General features: G+C 36.8%; 1 protein-coding gene across 10 annotated transcripts in view; it reads right to left on the bottom strand.

Moving 5' to 3' along the window:
• Positions 1-1,553: 1,553 nt before the first annotated feature.
• Positions 1,554-17,153, bottom strand: part of RNF13 (ring finger protein 13) — a 198,603-nt gene continuing 183,003 nt past the window's right edge. For 9 of the 10 annotated variants that reach the window (XM_033212341.1, XM_033212340.1, XM_033212336.1 and 6 more), the window contains 2 exons: positions 3,540-3,620; positions 1,554-2,957 (listed from right to left, as the gene is read on the bottom strand). In XM_033212341.1, the coding sequence (XP_033068232.1) occupies positions 2,593-2,957; positions 3,540-3,620 (446 nt within the window). In that variant the 3' untranslated portion in view covers positions 1,554-2,592. Of the gene's footprint in view, positions 2,958-3,539; positions 3,621-7,966; positions 8,080-17,153 lie in introns of all 10 variants that reach the window. The other variant, XM_033212338.1, reaches the window with a different exon arrangement.

Here is a 17,153-nt window from a genome sequence, read left to right on the forward strand (position 1 = left end):
TTATAGAAAGCAGTGACCAAAATTCTGAAACTTAATGAATTAATCTGTAAGTAGGTGAGGGGCAGTGTGTATGTGTGTGTGTTCAGAGAGGAGGTTGGGGGTAGAAGGTGGTAAAGGGTGACTGTATCACTAAAATAGTATATAATGAAACTATTCATTGGCCCTCCACCCACAAGTTCATTTAAAAAATACTTAGGGAAATATATACAGGTATACTTTGCTTTGTACTTAGTTCTAGGAATTTCGCATATGGAAATGAAGCTATACAAATTTGTATACCAGAATGTCCATCACACTGCATTACTTAAGCCATCCAAACTTGGAAAACATCTACAAGGTTCAGCTTTTTAAGGGGTATGGTTTGAATAAATGATTTTAAGTCCATAGGACAAAATAGTCATTGAAGAATGACATGAGAATGCTTACCAATGAATGTTAATAATATGAGAATATAAACGTTACATGACAGTGCACATACATACAGTATTAATATATATGTATTTTACATATGTATTTCTGAAAGCAGTATAGTTTCCAGGTGACTATATTTTGATTTCTAGTGTTTTAATGTTACTTTTGTAATCAAGAAAATTTTAAATGTTTTTTAAATAGAAATTGGATTTTAATTGCACCCACTGTCCTATTCAAAAAGCTATACCACGAAATTACAGAACATTTCAAGTGAACTGTTACCTAGTAACAGTCCTAGCCAGTGCTGCTAAATAAGACACTTCGTAGATTTTTTTTTAACATAAAATTAAAGTAATAATTTGGAATTTCAAAAAAAAAATTTTTTTTTTTTCCATAAAAACTCCTAACCTAAAGGAACTAGGTCCTTGTTCTAAACTTTGGATTAAAGACTAAGGGAATATAACATGTAATACATACTTACCCATTACGGTGACCTTTTATTTTTTTCCCTTTTCCTATTTTAAAATACTGTTTTAGGTTTGATGTTTTTATTTAATAATTAATTATTTTGAAGACTATTACTTATTGCACATTTATGTGCAGATACTGAGCTCAACGTTTTGTCCTCACACCCTCACTTAGGTTAAAAGAAAATTATGCAAATGACCGAGCAGGTTTAAAAAGGTTAGGGCCATACAATATGTCCAGTTCCAAACTTTGTTTAACTACCGTGGTAACCTTTGATGTCCTGTTTCTCAGGCCTGTGGTTCTTTAATTTTTTATAAAAAAGGGGAAGAGGGATGAGGTATCAGATAGCTGATGTTGAATTCAACCGTTTATCTTCAAAGTAGAAATACCTATTTTTTCCTGATTATGAACATTTTTTAAAAGGCAATTCGGAAAGTGAAATTTTCCCTCGATACACCATAATTTACAAGAGGGTACCAAAATGTACACTGTTTATTTTTGGAATAATTTTGGCAGCAGTCTAAACTTTTTGGGAGATTACCTAACTGCATGTGAATGGTCAGTTACTTTGTATAAAATTCTAAGGTGATGTGATTTCTCTGACCTCAATCATTATCCCTTTATAGGATATATATAAATAAGACTAATATGGTAAGTAAATGGTAGAACAGACATTTACTGGATCTTAAAGTGGAAAACATGTTTATTAACATTCAAACTCCCCTCATACAAGGCCATATAAAAATCCTTAGCATTTTGATTATACATTAGTCTACATTTTCTACATAGTTACAATGATGTATAATATAATTTAGCTTTTCATAATACAGTGTTTCAATACATCATTAGTTCTGTTAAACATAAGTCATTTACTTTCAAATCCAATACTTGAACAATTTCCTCTGTACATAGTTTAGCAGGGCTAATTAGCATAAGATGCTGTTTATTAAGAGGTATAGGATCTGAGTATTAACAGTTGCTGAAGTTTGGTATTTTTATGCAGCATTTTCTTTTTGCTTTGATAACACCACAAAACCCTTAAGGACACTGAAAATTAATAAGTAAAGTTCAGAAACATAAGCTGCTGAATCAGATCTCTACATAACACTATAGTAATTAAAAGTTAAAAAAAAAAAGTGTTGAAATCTGCACTAGTATAGACCGCTCCTGTCAGGATAAGACTGCTTTGGAACAGAAAGGGAAAATACAGCTTTGAGTTTCTTTGTGCTGACAGGAGGAGGAAAGGCTGAGTTACCTTGTTGCCTCTCCCTAATGATTGGCAGGTCAGGTAAATGCCAGAACATATTCCAACTCAACAACTCTAGGTAACTTTATGGAGGTGGAAGCTGGGTTAGTTCATGCTAGGTGGCTGCAGCACTGACCTCATGTATAAAACACAAAACATTTAAATACTGTGATCTAGGTCTTAATTGCAAGCTATGCTGAGGATTTTTTTTTTTAATGTTTTGGCTATACTTTCATTCCAAAAGAAGAGCTGAATTGATGCTTGAGTTACAGCACCAGTCTATTATTAGTGAATGAAGTACACTCTTGCAGATAAATACCAGATCAAAAGTCCTGTTTCAGTAATTTGATTAAACTGTAGAATACTAAAAATAAGTTATTTCTACAGAAATCTTTGAAGGGAGCAAAAAATCAAATTACAGTATATTACCTAAACATTTTAAAGGGAAATAAACCATCTTCTGAAAGTCAAACAGTATTTGCTATGTTGTAATCCCGTTCACCATTAGGCTGCAGCTGGACCACGACATCATGTTCATTAATTTCATTTTCTGCATCACTACTGTCGGTATCTTCATTGTCATCTTCCTCATAGTCTGAAGATTCTGTCATGTTCTGATGTGAGCGGGATTCCGACAAAGCCCCAAATGACTGGGCACTGACAGAAGCTAAAGGTCTAAGTAAAGGGGTATGTTCTGTCACTTCATTTTCTTCTTGACTACTATCTGTGTCAGAGTCTGAATCACCTTGAGAAGGAACAACTTTTTGCTTGCACACTGGACAGGTTTTTTTGGTTTTAGTTAGCCAAGGGTCTACACACTTGCAGTGATAAGCTGTTGAAGCAAAATATACATCTTTAATTAGTATGCTGTGGTTGATACTTTTATATTTAATCTCTTGCCATATTCAGTTTTCTGTATGTATTATGTAGGGACGGGAAGAAAGTTTATAAATTCTTTTTTTTGAGACAGAGTCTGGCTCTGTCTCCCAGGCTGGAGTGCAGTGGTGCGATCTCCATTCACTGCAAGCTCCACCTCCCAGGTTCATGCCATTTTCCTGCCTCAGCCTCCCGAGTAGCTGGGACTACAGGCGCCCGCCACCACACCCAGCTAATTTTTTGTATTTTTAGTAGAGACGGGTTTCACTGATAGCCAGGGTGGTCTTGATCTCCTGACCTCATGATCCGCCTGCCTCAGCCTCCCAAAGTGCTGGGATTACGGGCATGAGCCACTGTAACCGGCCTGAAAGTTTATACATTTTTATAAATACACCTCCATCCTTGAATGAGACCACTAACTAGTACAGGGCCTGGCTTACGGTGTGCCAATAACTATTTTCCATCTCTTCCCCTGGAATATGGAACCTAAATATAAATTACTATATGTAAATTCAAAGCAGTATGTAATTACTCATACCATGGGAACAGGGAAGGATTCTGAGTTTGTCTCCATCTTCATACTCATCCAAACAAATGGCACATACATCATACTCATCTCCTGAAAACAGAAAATACGTAGAGAACTATTTTTTCGCCTTTCAAACTTTTCAAGTTAGTCCTCAGTTATTGCCTTTTGATGTATTTATCTTTGAATGATGCCTTTTGCATCAGACTCAAGGATCTGCTTATCCAAGTCGTAGGACCTGAAGTTTCAATTTAAGTAATTCACATTTTACCTAACTAGATAGTTTAAAATGGATGACAAATGTGTTTACGTTGATTATCTTTGCAAAATATTTTAATAAGAATCATAATTACATCAGTGTTTTACCTAACCAAATGCTAGTTTTGAAATATTTAATGCCAGAAAAATTTCACTACTAAAATTTTCAAACTCAGTCTTAAATAAAAATGGAAAGATGAGAACATACTCAAATGTTTAACTATATTAGCAAATAAAAACAGATTCGACATGAGTCACACGGGGCTTCAAATCTCCAACATTTACCACGTTCTGTGGGGCTTGGCAAGTTGCTTAGCCTTTGCCATCCAGTTCTTTATCAGCACAAAGACTAACTGACCTTACAGGTTATAAGGATGAGATGGGATGATGCGACCAAAGGGCCAGACGCGCAGGTATTCAATAAAGGGCATACTATTAATACTGCCTTTTTAATTGTCTTACTGTAGAATTTATCAGTTTTATAATCATAGAAATTTATTAATTCATAGCTCTTTTTGGAGTTTCAGTGTCGTTTTCTAAGTCTTTAAAGGAGCTAGCAGTTTTTTAAATACAGCAGCTTTTTCAGTTAATAGTGGCTTAGACACCACTGTGAGTGCTTGAAAGCACTTTTGTGAGTTTTTTTCCACTACATGCTTATGTTGGATAAAAACTTATAAAACTTTTAGGGAACAAAAGACAGTTGAATTTATTGCCTATCCCACATGGAGGGGTAACAACCTTGGAAGACATATCAGAAATAAAACCATTATCTGGATGGATAGTCTGGATGAACATGACACATAAAAAAGGTGCTGATAGTTCTTCTGAAACAATCACTTTAATGTCCTAGTCATTTAAAACAGCACATTCAGGAGGGGCCCAAAATAGAAAGCTTTAATGAAAATTATTAATTTTTGTCCATTACCTTGACTTTGGTTACTATAGTATTTAAATTACATTCTGTAACAAATGCATGTGTACATACGTTAGAACCTTGTGTGTGGAATTTGGTGAGACTTACTAGACTCAACTATTACAAGACTAAAGGACCTCTGATATATCTGTAATTATTATTTTTATTTATAATTACATAGATCCATTTACATGGACTTTGGGGACAGTTATGCAATTCAATCATGACTGATTTCTCATACAAATCAAACTTTGAATCACATCACCTTGTGAAAATGCCTATTAAAAACAAAACAGTTAATGTAGCTGAACAGGAACTGACTGTGACTCAAAGCTGTGCCAAGGCTCCAAGGCTCATTTTATTGAGGTAGGGAGATCAGCCTGTATTATCCATGTGAGCTCAATGTGATCACAAGGGTTTTGAAAAGGGGAAGAAGGAGGCAGGAAAGTTCAGAGTCGGGGTGATGTGGCTACAGATGAATGGTCAGGGAGATGCAACTACTGGCTTTGAAGATAGGGGGAAGAAGGGTCACAAGTCAAGGAATGTGAGTGCCCTCCAGAAGCTAGAAAAGGTAAGAAAATGGATTCTTCCCTGGAAGCTCCAGAAAGGAACACAGTCCTGCTGACACCTTGGTTTTGGCCCCGTGAGACCTGTGTCAAACTTCTAAGCTATAGATAATATATTTTTGTTATTTTAGGGCACTAAGCTTGTGATGATTTGTTATCAAAGAAATAGGAAACTAGTACAGGTATATTTGTCTGGGTTATCTTTAAATGTATGGACTTGATGCTTTGGAGTCACTGAGCTTTCTTATCAATCCTTTGAATTGTTCCAAGTAGTAGATTTATATTAATATCCCATGTTTTATTGCCATAGCACTTACTTTGAAGATGACAGGTCAAGATTCCTAGGTACAGTTTGTGATCATGGACCAAACTGGAGCTTAGTGCTCTGTAGAAAATTAACCTTTATGGCCTTGGACTTGTGATGAAATGGTAAAGCACCTATTAAAATGCCTGCGGTTCCCATCCTGGTCCTTTTATTTATTAGCTATGTAACCTTCTGTAAAACACTTATCTTTGTATTTCAGTTTTCTCAAAGGCAAAACACAAATATTAACATAATTATGTATTAGGGTTGTTGTGAAGATTAAAAGATAATGCAGGTAGAGTAATTTACATGGTGTTTCACACATACAGTAACTCTTAACCAGTTTTTACCTAGTGAAACTAGCTGATAGGCATACTTGCTTATCACATGGTAGAAGACTGTGGCTAGGAGGCTATTCTCTAACCAACCTTATGCTTTTGTCCCACCAGATGATCAGCTGCATGCTTACAAAAGGCTAGTGGCAGTGGTCATTGAATCTGTTTGTTTTACTTAGGGTAATTATGTAATTTAGTTAAATATTCAGCAGTCAATAAAGTGTGAGTGTAAAAGACTTCTGGTTTTATTTGAAAGCTAGGTTGAATGCATTAGAAACACTTAAAAAAAAAAAAAAAGCTAGTTGTTCCCCTCAGCCCATCCCCAGCCAAAAAGCAGTTAAACTGGGTATGGGTAAGAAAACTAAAAGACTGGACAAATGTAAAAAGCAAGGATGAAGGCAGAATCCAGTTTTACCCCATTTAAAAATACCTGAAACTAAAAATGGTAGAAAATGCTTCATGTACCATGGCAATTTGGAAATCCAGCCAGTGGATTCATACTCAAAAGGCTGTGGTCCAACATCAATTGTTGATTGGATTTATAATTACATTTAAAATAGAAATTAAAGGCATTTATCTATTTTTATGATTTATAAGATTTTAAACATTACCTAAGATAATGTTTAAATAAGATAAAAGGGCTATAACAAGTGCTTAATAAGTGTTAGTTTTGTTACTATTAGCACCATGCTAGAAAATTCTGTTGCTCAGTTTGGTTCTAAACTGGGGATGATTTTGCTTCCCAAGGACATTTGGTGTTATCTGGAGACATTTTTGGCTTTCATAACTGAGAGTTGCGGCTGGCATCTTGTGGACCAGGGATGGTGCTAAACATCCTATAATGTACTGAACAGCCCCCTAAACCAAAGTATCCCATCTAAATGTCAGTGGTACTGAGGTGAGAAACCCTCATAGAAACCCCTGCAGGCTAACAAAACTTTGCTAATTCACTATTGGATAAGATGTCAAAAGTTGTGGAAGAAATCAGATTCATGTCTGTTATATGAAACAATAGAGGACTACTTTTGTCTGGAATGTTTTTGGCACTGCTGTAGAATAAAGTTTCAGAAAAATTTCATGAAGGTACTTTTAAAGTAAATCTCATCAGTCTGGGAATGTTAAAACATGTAGCCAGACAGAACTTAGAATGTCTCCTCTCTAAACTTGTTCATCCATGATTTTTCCCCATTTCAGGGCCAAAACTTTGGCTCATCAGATACAGAAAAGCACTGGCCCTTCATAACAAGACTCAACACAAAGACCTAGGCAGCCAAGGCAGTGGCATGAACTGAATATCAGGCCTAGGCATATCTTTGATGCTGCTTTTCCTTAGAGCCTTCATACAATCTGTCACCAGATCCTGGAACCTTTTATCTGCAAAACATATCCTGAATCTTTCCCCTTCTCTCCATTGCCTTGATTACTCTGGTCTAATCTTCTAGATTATGCTAAGAGCCTCCTTTCTGGTCTCCCATCTATTCCTGCCCCATGTAGTTTTCAGCAGCTAGAGTGATCTTTTAAAAATGAAATATCACATCATGTCATTCTAATTTAAATGGCTTACCTGAGAATAAAATTTGACCTCCTTATTATGGCCTTCATATAGCTATATATGATCTGATCCCCCTACCCCGCCATCCTGTCTCATCTCATACCAGTCCACCCTTCATTCATGCTGCATCCTTGTGGCCTTCTTTCAGTCTTTGAATAAATACGAAAGTAAGTTAGATGGGGACCTGAATTTGGCCAGGCTGTACCAAAAACATTTGGACATAAAATTAAATTTAGAAAGAGAAATTACCATTTCTAAACAAGGCTTAAAACTGAGCTAGTTAAAATAGTCATAGTGGAGACAAACTGATGTAGAATTGTTCAATTCTATACCAAACTAGTCCAGGTATCAAGTAAACCAAGAATAGGTTTCCTCAAAATAAAAGGTAAAAGAGATGGAAGATTCAGGGTTAAATACATATAGATGTCACTAGTGATACTGACTTTACATATGTATTATAAATAATCTGCCTAGGGATGATGCATCATTAGAGCCATGAGTTGCCACTTACACGCTGCTTCTGCCAGTGAAGAAAACAATAGCAGCTTTTTTTTCTTAGTATTGATTTCTTTTTAATTGCCCTGTAGTCCAAGCGTGTGTTTGGTATGAATAGCAGCTTTTTTTCTAGCAAATAAAAAATAAATGAATCTTATTTTTTATTCTTCTTTTCCCTATGCCAGTTCTCAAGAAATCAACAAAATACAACAGGACGAAATATTTTAAAAGCCAAATTTGCCTGAGAACTCTTTCTGATTATTTCCAAACCCTGGGCAAAGGAACTAGTATATATTATTACGGTTAGATTAAAAGCTGTTAAAATGTAGTTATAAAAAAAGAAGTCTTTAATAGCTAAAGTAAAAAATTATAAAAATTAACTATTGCTCCATTTTTATGCAATCTACTAAAATGCTGTGTTGCTTTTTTCCAGTCTCTGAAATAAAAATTTTTCCCCTCTTGTACATATTATCTTCACAAATTTCAATGATTAAGCCATAAAGGAAAAATACCTGGTAACTTAAAATGTCAGATATGGGCCGGGCGCGGTGGCTCAAGCTTGTAATCCCAGCACTTTGGGAGGCCGAGACGGGTGGATCACAAGGTCAGGAGATCGAGACCATCCTGGCTAACCCAGTGAAACCCCGTCTCTACTAAAAACTACAAAAAACTAGCCGGGCGAGGTAGCGGCGCCTGTAGTCCCAGCTACCCGGGAGGCTGAGGCAGAAGAATGGCGTGAACCCGGGAGGCGCAGGCAGGAGAATGGAGTGAACCCGGGAGGCGGAGCTTGCAGTGAGCTGAGATCCGGCCACAGCACTCCAGCCTGGGTAACAGAGCGAGACTCCGTCTCAAAAAAAAAATAAAGAAAGAAAAAATAAATCTTAAAAAAAAAAAAATGTCAGATATGAAATCTACTTTTATCATTTATGTTTCAGGGATCTGGCTGCTTTAACATAGTAATGGGACAAGGGAGACAGCTCCCGGAGAGCTGCTTAGTAGAGGGATGTTAAGTGAAAACATAAGGATATTCCATCTGTTAGGAAACTGTGTGTAGTATCTAGTTCTTATGGTTAGACTTGGAGAAATACATTAATTGAATGACACAGGAAATACAGGAAACCACATTTTGCTTGAAGAGCAATTTTTTAGGACAATGAGTAATGAAAAAATTTGTAAGGATGCTGGCTGCTTCAGAAGCAAGAAAACAACTAAAAGGCTATTTATTATATGTGCTAGAAATGGGTAAGTTAATACTTAAATCATTTAACTATTAATCAGCATGAACATTTCCGAAAGAACTTCAAAAGTGAAGATGAATAAGATAGGAAGATTTAAGATCCTGTCCCCAAAGTATGGTAAATATGAAAGTTTACAGATATTATATTCAAGTTGTTTGTAAAAGTTTCTGTGAATTGTATTACAAGCTATGCCAATGGAAGATATTTCCAAATGCCAAATTCTTTTTGGTTCATTGCCAAATATTTCCACAACAGAAATACTTTTTAGCACAATGAAGCACCTGATTACTAGAATAGTTTCTTTTTTTCTTTCTTGTTTTTTTTGCAGGTGGGTGGGAAAGGAGTAAGGGTAAGGGTGGGGATTTTATGGTAATACAAATGTTATAGAGTCCCCGAACATTTTTACTACATTCTAAGCCTATAGAAGTTCTCTTAAAGGCTTCCATGGCTTCCGTGGTACTATGACTGGTATGAAAAGTACCCACAGACGTGTTCTACACTTTGCTCTATGTTTTCAATTAGATGCAATAAGGAGAAAATGGCAACCAAAGGGTTTTTTTTTTTCTAACATCTATGTGTATACCTGTCAAAACCACTAGAGCACACCAGAATATGGTATAACAAGTAGACCTTTTACTTAAGATGTCAAATCTCATGATAACCAAAAAATCCTAAAACAAAAATACAACTAGCTCAAAGTTACTGTTACAGAAATTTCAAGTGTAATGTTTTTATTTTCCAACTGCTTCATGATTTTGGCAGTCTTCTTTTTAATCATAAAATATGTTAATGACTGAATTTTGATGACACTAATATTTTATTTTTATTTAAGAGGTTGTTTCGCTTTTGTAATAATAATTGCTACTACTTGTTGAGTTCTATGTGCCAAGCACTATTGTAGGCATTTTTCATAAACTGATTTAAATCCCTCCCAACCACACACCTTGTGAAGTAGGTACTATTAGTTACATTTACACATGAATGGGTGTTTGGCAAGGTTAAGAAACTTGCACAAGGTCACACAGCCAATAAATGGGGGATCCAGAATTCCAGCCCACGTCTGTTGGGCTCTAAAGCCTCTGCACAGTCTTAGCTGTTAAGAATTTCTGGTCACATTTAAACATTCCCCTTTGATTCACGGTGTTAAGAAATACACTTAAGCAGCTACGTGTTTACTAGGGATGAAAATGTTTCCAGTTCATAAGCCAGAACATTTTTTTCTTCAGATATTTAACACAAAGAAGGGATGAGACCATTTTTTATTCCCATCTCCCATGGTTTCATATTTTTATAAACATTTCTAGAATGCTACACAATAGCAGCTATATTCTGCAACTTTAATTAAAGGTCAAACATTTCTTATATATTCTGATGGTGAGATGATAATGCATACGCTAAAACAATCAGATGACTCCACTGAGCGAAAGAGCATTGCATTAGCAACTCTTTGGGGGAAATGTGTTAGTGAATTATTTCATGAATACAGTAAGAATAAAATGATTGTCTTAAAGGCCATAAATAAATCCATTTAAGTTAAAACCTAAGTCTAGGAATTGATATCCGCTTTGGCCAAATTTCACTTCGGGTACTCTAGCTTTAAAAAAAAAAAACAAAAAAAAACCAACTTTTCCCTGTAGTATTTTAAATAGTCATTCTGTATAACTCTTTATTGGTTCTAACTTGGTTGATATGATCTATGCAGATAAACTACAACTGTACCCAAAGCCTTTCTGAATACAGATTTATCATCCTGAGGAGAAAAACCAAAGTTAATGGGAGTTTTGGAATGGTAAATATTGTGCCAGACCTTAAGTACTTAAAAAGCATTTCCTAGGCCAGGCACGGTGGCTCATGTCTGTAATCCTAGCACTTTGGGAGGTCAAGGCAGGTGGATCACCTGAGGTCGGGAGTTTGAGAACAGCCTGATCGACATGGAGAAACTCTGTCTCTACTAAAAATACAAAATCAGCTGGGCGTGGTAACACAAGCCTGTAATCCCAGCTACTCGGGAAGCTGAGGCATGAGAATCGCTTGAACCCTGGAGGCAGAGGTTGTGATGAGCCGATATCGCACCATTGCACGCCAGCCTGGGTGACGAGAGTGAAACTCCGTCACACACACACACACACACACACAAAGGCATTTCCTTATACTAAGTACAGAAGGTTCATTATTATTCTTTTATTATTCTTTTCCAGGCCACTAGGAAATGAGGGTGTACAACACCCGTCCAGAGCCAACTTCAACAAACTGAAATTTATGTACATTCTAATCTAAAATTTGTTTTTTCTCCCTACATATAAAGGAAATTAAACAAAAAATCTGTCCGTCTCAGTTACACTTGGGGCACTGGGCCTACATTATTTTTGCATAAAGCTGAATTGCTTCTAGATGACTTCTGCTTGTTGATTAGTCTAATATTTGTTGCAGCCCTCAGAGTGTAAAAGGTGACTACAGGAAGTCATACGTAAAATTTCCTTCTTAATAGTGCATACGAATCAATAATAAAATAGTATGATCCTAACTGAAATGTGAATAAAGGGCATGCCAGTTTACAAAAGCAGAAATATAAATGGATATTTTACCTTGTTAATGTAGAATATGATGAAATGAGTACTATATACTGCTAGTAGACTTGAACTTCCAGCAAATCAGTTTGTCTCAAAAATGGTATTTCCTTTTCTCTTTGACATAGTGAGTTAAAGAGGAGAAGGAAAAGTAGGGGTGGGGTGGAGGGAATGACAAGAGAAGGAGAATGGGAAGAATGAAAGCCATGAAATGGTAGTGACTGAAAAGAGTAGGGTAGTATTTACTAGTGTTTGGAGTCAGGAGGTTGAATTGCAGCCCTGCCACTTACCTTTAGCTGCTTGCATATCCTCAGGCAATTTACTTGACCTTTCTAAGTCTCATATTCCTTATCCATAAAACAGACATGACAGTACTTTCCTAATTAGGCTACTCTGAAAACTAACTGAATTCATGTATGCAAAGTACACAGTTTGCTTTCATACTACATAATAGTATGTGTTACATGCTTATAAGACCTAAAATGTGAAATTATCAAATTTTAATTTGGTGCAATGCCCATCCCAAACCAACTTAATCCCAAATAACCCATATGGTACAAACAACACCCACTTCAGTGGAAAGAGGCAGGGGTGGACTGAAGCATGGTTCTCCTAAGCAGTTACAGCTACAGGCAAATGATAAAAGTGTGCCATGATACAAATCAACCTATAACACCAACTCTCAGTCTCCTTCAGTCGAAGCTATTACAGTACAGACCTTAGGATCTTTATCTCTGGACATGAGGTAATAAAACAGTTCCTTTTCAAATAACTCATGAATGCACTGATTTCTTAGGAACCATAGCCATGGTAGTAATTCCTCACCCAACTTGCATCCTCAGTTCACTGCTTTGTGGGCCTTCTGAAAAGTATTCCTTTAGAAGAGCTGAGAAGCATTCCCTTTTCTGACAGACAGCAGATATAGAGTCGCAATTTAACAGAAACCCTGAGTAGAAAACCACTACAAGAACCAGTACTGGTAGCAAAGCCTGAACTGTAATAAACAAATTGCCAGAGACTCAGTGTGAACAAGTCTGAGAGTTAAAAAACTTCCAGGGGACCCAATGCTTTTGTGAGTTTTACCTCCTGGAGCTCTACCAGGAAAAATCCCCTCAGGTATTAGGGGTGGCCGGGAGAAGCATTATGTTCTAAACAAGGCCTTCCCCCAAGGAAAACTATTTTACCAGATCATAATCTACTATAGTTTTGAATCTAACTGACATGGGGAAAGGGCAAAAATACCCAACGCCAGTCAGCTCTAACGTACGTGGAACAGAAGATACCTCCCTCCAGCCATCTGGGAAAAGAAGTGAGGGGCACTAGTGAAGTTCAGACCCTAGGGCCACAGGCTCACTTAAAGACTGAGACAGGCCAAGTGTGGTGGCTCACATCTGTAATCCCAGCACTTGGGAGGCTGGGGTAGGAGGAGTGCTTGATTCCAGATGTTCAAGACCAGCCTGGGCAACATAGAGAGACTCCATTTCTACCAAAAAAAAAAAAAAGAAAAATTAGCTGAGCATGGTGGTATATGCCAGTAGTCCCACCTATTTGGGAGGCTGAGGCAGGAGGATGGCTTGAACTCAGGAGGTGGAGGCTGCAGTGAGTCAAGATTATGCCACTGCATTCTAGCCTGGGTACCAGAATGACAGCTTCATTCTGTCCTAATTGTAAAAAAAGGTTCAGATATAATCATAAAATTATAGAATGCTTCCCCTTCCCCTGTGCCTCACTACTACATGACTAATGGTCTATTTACTGCAATTCTTTTCAACCAGTACATCATGTCCAGCTTTCAACAAAAAATTACAAAGCATACTAAAAGGCAAAAACACAGCTTGAAGAGACAGAGCAGGCATCACAAACAGACTCACATATGGCAAGAATGTTGGAATTATCAGATCAGGAATTTAAAACAACGACCATTAATATCCTAAGGGTGCTAGTGGAAAAATTAGGCAACATGCAACAATGGCTGGATAATATAGGCAAAGAGATGGAAATTCTGAGAAAGAATTAAAAAGAAGTGCTAGAAATCAAAAAACACAAAAATGAAGAATGCATTTGATTAGCTCATTAGTATACTGGACACATCTTGAGGAAAGTATCTTTGAGCTTAAGGACATGTCAGTAGAAACTTAAAAAGCAAAGAGAAAAAAGATGGAAAAAATGGAATAATATTCAAGAATGTGGAACAACTACAGAAAATGTAGCATATGCATAATGGAAACATCAAGAAAATTAAAAGAGAAAATAACAGAAGCAATAAATAAAGTAATAATGACTGGGGATTTCCTGAAATTGGTTTCAGATCCCACCACAGATCCAGGAAGTTCAGAGAACATCAAGCAGGATAAATCCCCCAAAAAAAGAAGAAGAAAAAGAAATGAAGAGGAGCAAAAAAGAAAAAAAGAATGAAGGAAAATGAAGAGAATCTGAGGGACTTCTGGGATAGCATCAAATAGAAGAAAACATGCATTATGGGAACCTCAGAAAGAGAAGAAAGAAAAGGGTAGAGGACCTATTTGAAGAAATAATGGTTGGAAATTTCCCAAATCTGAGAGAAATGGATATACGAATTCAAGAATCTCAGATAAATCCAACCACAATAAATCTAAAGGGATCTAAGGGATCTACACTGAGACATATCATATCATAATTAAACTGTCTAGTGACAGAGATCTTGAAAGCAGCAAACAAACAAGAAAAAAGCAACTCAGTACATATAAAGGAGGTCACACTAGATTCTCAGCAGACTTAGCAGAAATCCTGCAGGCTAGGAAGTCAGTCAGATGATGTATTCAAAAGAAAAGCGGTGCCAATCAAGAATGCTATGTTTAGCAAAAGTGCCCTTTCGAAACAAACAAAAACAGAAATTAAGACTTTCTCAGATAAAAATTGAGAGAGTTTATCACCATTAGACTTATTACATAGGAAATTCTAAAAGAACACCTACAAGTAAGTGAAAAGCTGATAAACAGGAACATAAAACCATACATTAATAAAAATGTAAGTCCCAGGTAAATATACAGAAAAATATAGAATCCTGTATTGTAACGTAGGTGAGTAAATCACTTATAAATCTGGTATATAATTTTTTTTTTTCTAGACAAGGTCTGGCTCTGTCACCCAGGCTGGAGTGCAGTGGCATGATCTCAACTCTCAGCAACCTTCGCCTCCCAGGCTCAAGTCATCCTCTTGCCTCAGTCCCCCAAGTAGCTGGGACCACAGGCACTCACCACCATGCCTGGCTAATTTTTGTGCTTTTTGTAGAGATGGGGTTTTGCCATGTTGCTCAGGCTGGTCTCAAACTCCTGAACTCAAGTGATCCGCCCACCTTGGCCTCCCAAAGTGCTGTGATTACAGCCATGGGTCACTGCATCTGGCCCAGAATTTTTCTAAAAGCATAAAAAGTAATAATCTATATTAAATAAGCAATGTAAAAACATGCAATTTGAGTCATCAATAACATAAAACAGGAGGCAGAGAGACAGGTAAAGGAGCATGGTTTTTATACGTGATTGAAGTTAATTTATCAGTTTGAAATATTTAAATATTTAAAAAGTCAGTTTAAAATAGATCGTTAGAACTTTTAAGATGTTTTATGGAATTGCAAGGGTAAACAGGAAAATATCTGTAGAATATATACAAAAGGAAATAGGGAATCAATGTCACTAGAAAAAATCAACAAGAAACACAGAGAGAGGAAAGACAAAGCTGTAAGACAGACAAAAAACAAGAACAAAAGTAATACTAAGTCCTTTCCTATCAGTAATTGCTTTAAACATAAACATAATACTTTTAAACATAAAAGGATTAAATACACCAAAGTAATACTAAGTCCTTTCCTGTCAGTAATTATTTTAAATGTAAAAAGATCAAACATACCAAGACATTGAATGGCTAAAAAATATGAGATCCAACGATAAGGTGCCTACAAGAAAATCACTTTATATCTAAAAACACATGGGAGCCAAGCACGGTGGCTCACACCTGTAATCCCAGCACTTTGGGAGGCCAGGGCTGGCGGGTCATGAGGTTAGGAGTTCGAGACCAGCCTGGCCAGCATAGTGAAGCCCCGTCTCTACTAAAAATACAAAAAATTAGCTGGACATGGTGGCGCACACCTGTAATCCCAGCTGCTCGGGAGGCTGAGGCAAGAGAACTGCTTGAACTGAGGAGGTGGAGGTTGCAGTTGAGTCGAGACCATGCCACTGTGCTCCTGCCGGGGCGACAGAGCGAGACTCCTTCTCAAACAAATAAACAAAAAATACACGTGGGCTAAAAGTGAAAAGGTGGAAAAGATATTCTATGCAAATGAGAAACTGGAGAGCAGGAGCAGCCATACATATATCAAACAGAATAGACTTTAAGGGAAAAAAACTATCATAAGAGAAAAAGGGGGACATTATATAATGATACAATGGTAAATTCACCAAAAAGATATAACAATAAATATATACACATCTAACATCAAAGCAGTCAAATATGTGAAGCAACACTGACAGAACTGAAGGAAGATGGCCAGGTGCGGTGGCTCACACCTGTAATTCCAGCACTTTGGGAGGCCGAGGCGGGTGGATCACCGGAGGTCAGGAGACCAGTCTGGCCAACACAGTGAAACCCCATCTCTATTAAAAATATAAAAAATTAGTTAGGTGTAGTGGCAGGTGCCTATAATCCCAGCTACTCAGGAGACTGAGGCAGAAGAATCGCTTAAACCCAGGAGGAGGAGGTTTCAGTGAGCCAAGATTGCACCACTTCACTCCAGCTTGGGCAAAAGAGCGAAACTCCACCTTAAAAAAAAAAAAAAACTGAAGGAAGAAATGAGCAGCAACACAATACTAACAGGTGACTTCAATTACCCCACTTTCAGTAAGAATAGAACCACCAGACAGAAGATCAAACAGAAGACACAGATGACTTGAATAACTCTTTAGACCAATTGGAACTAACAAACATAAACAGAACACTCCACCCAACAACAGGGGATACACATTCTTCTCAAGTGCACATGTAATATTCTCCAAGAGAGACTACATGTTAGACCACAAAAAAAGCCTTAAATGTAAGAAGACTGAAGTCATACAAATAAATTCTCCATCCTCAGCACAATGAAACTACAAATCAATAGCCAAAAAAAACTAAAAAACAAAAACAAAAAAACAGGCAAATTCACAAATGTATGAGAATTAAACAATGCAGTTTTAAACAACCAATGGGTCAAATAGGAAATCACAAGGGAATTTAGAAAATATCTGGAGATAAATGAAAATGAAAACACAGCATACCAAAACTGATGGAATGGAACAAAAACAGTATTAAGAGGAAAGTTTTATTAAAAAGGAAGAAAGACTTCAAATCAACAACTTAACCTTACACTTAAAGGAATAAAGAAAAA

The sequence above is a fragment of the Trachypithecus francoisi genome, unplaced genomic scaffold (genome assembly GCF_009764315.1).
Source record: "Trachypithecus francoisi isolate TF-2019V2 unplaced genomic scaffold, Tfra_2.0 Lachesis_group0, whole genome shotgun sequence".
NCBI classification, from domain to species: domain Eukaryota; kingdom Metazoa; phylum Chordata; class Mammalia; order Primates; family Cercopithecidae; genus Trachypithecus; species Trachypithecus francoisi.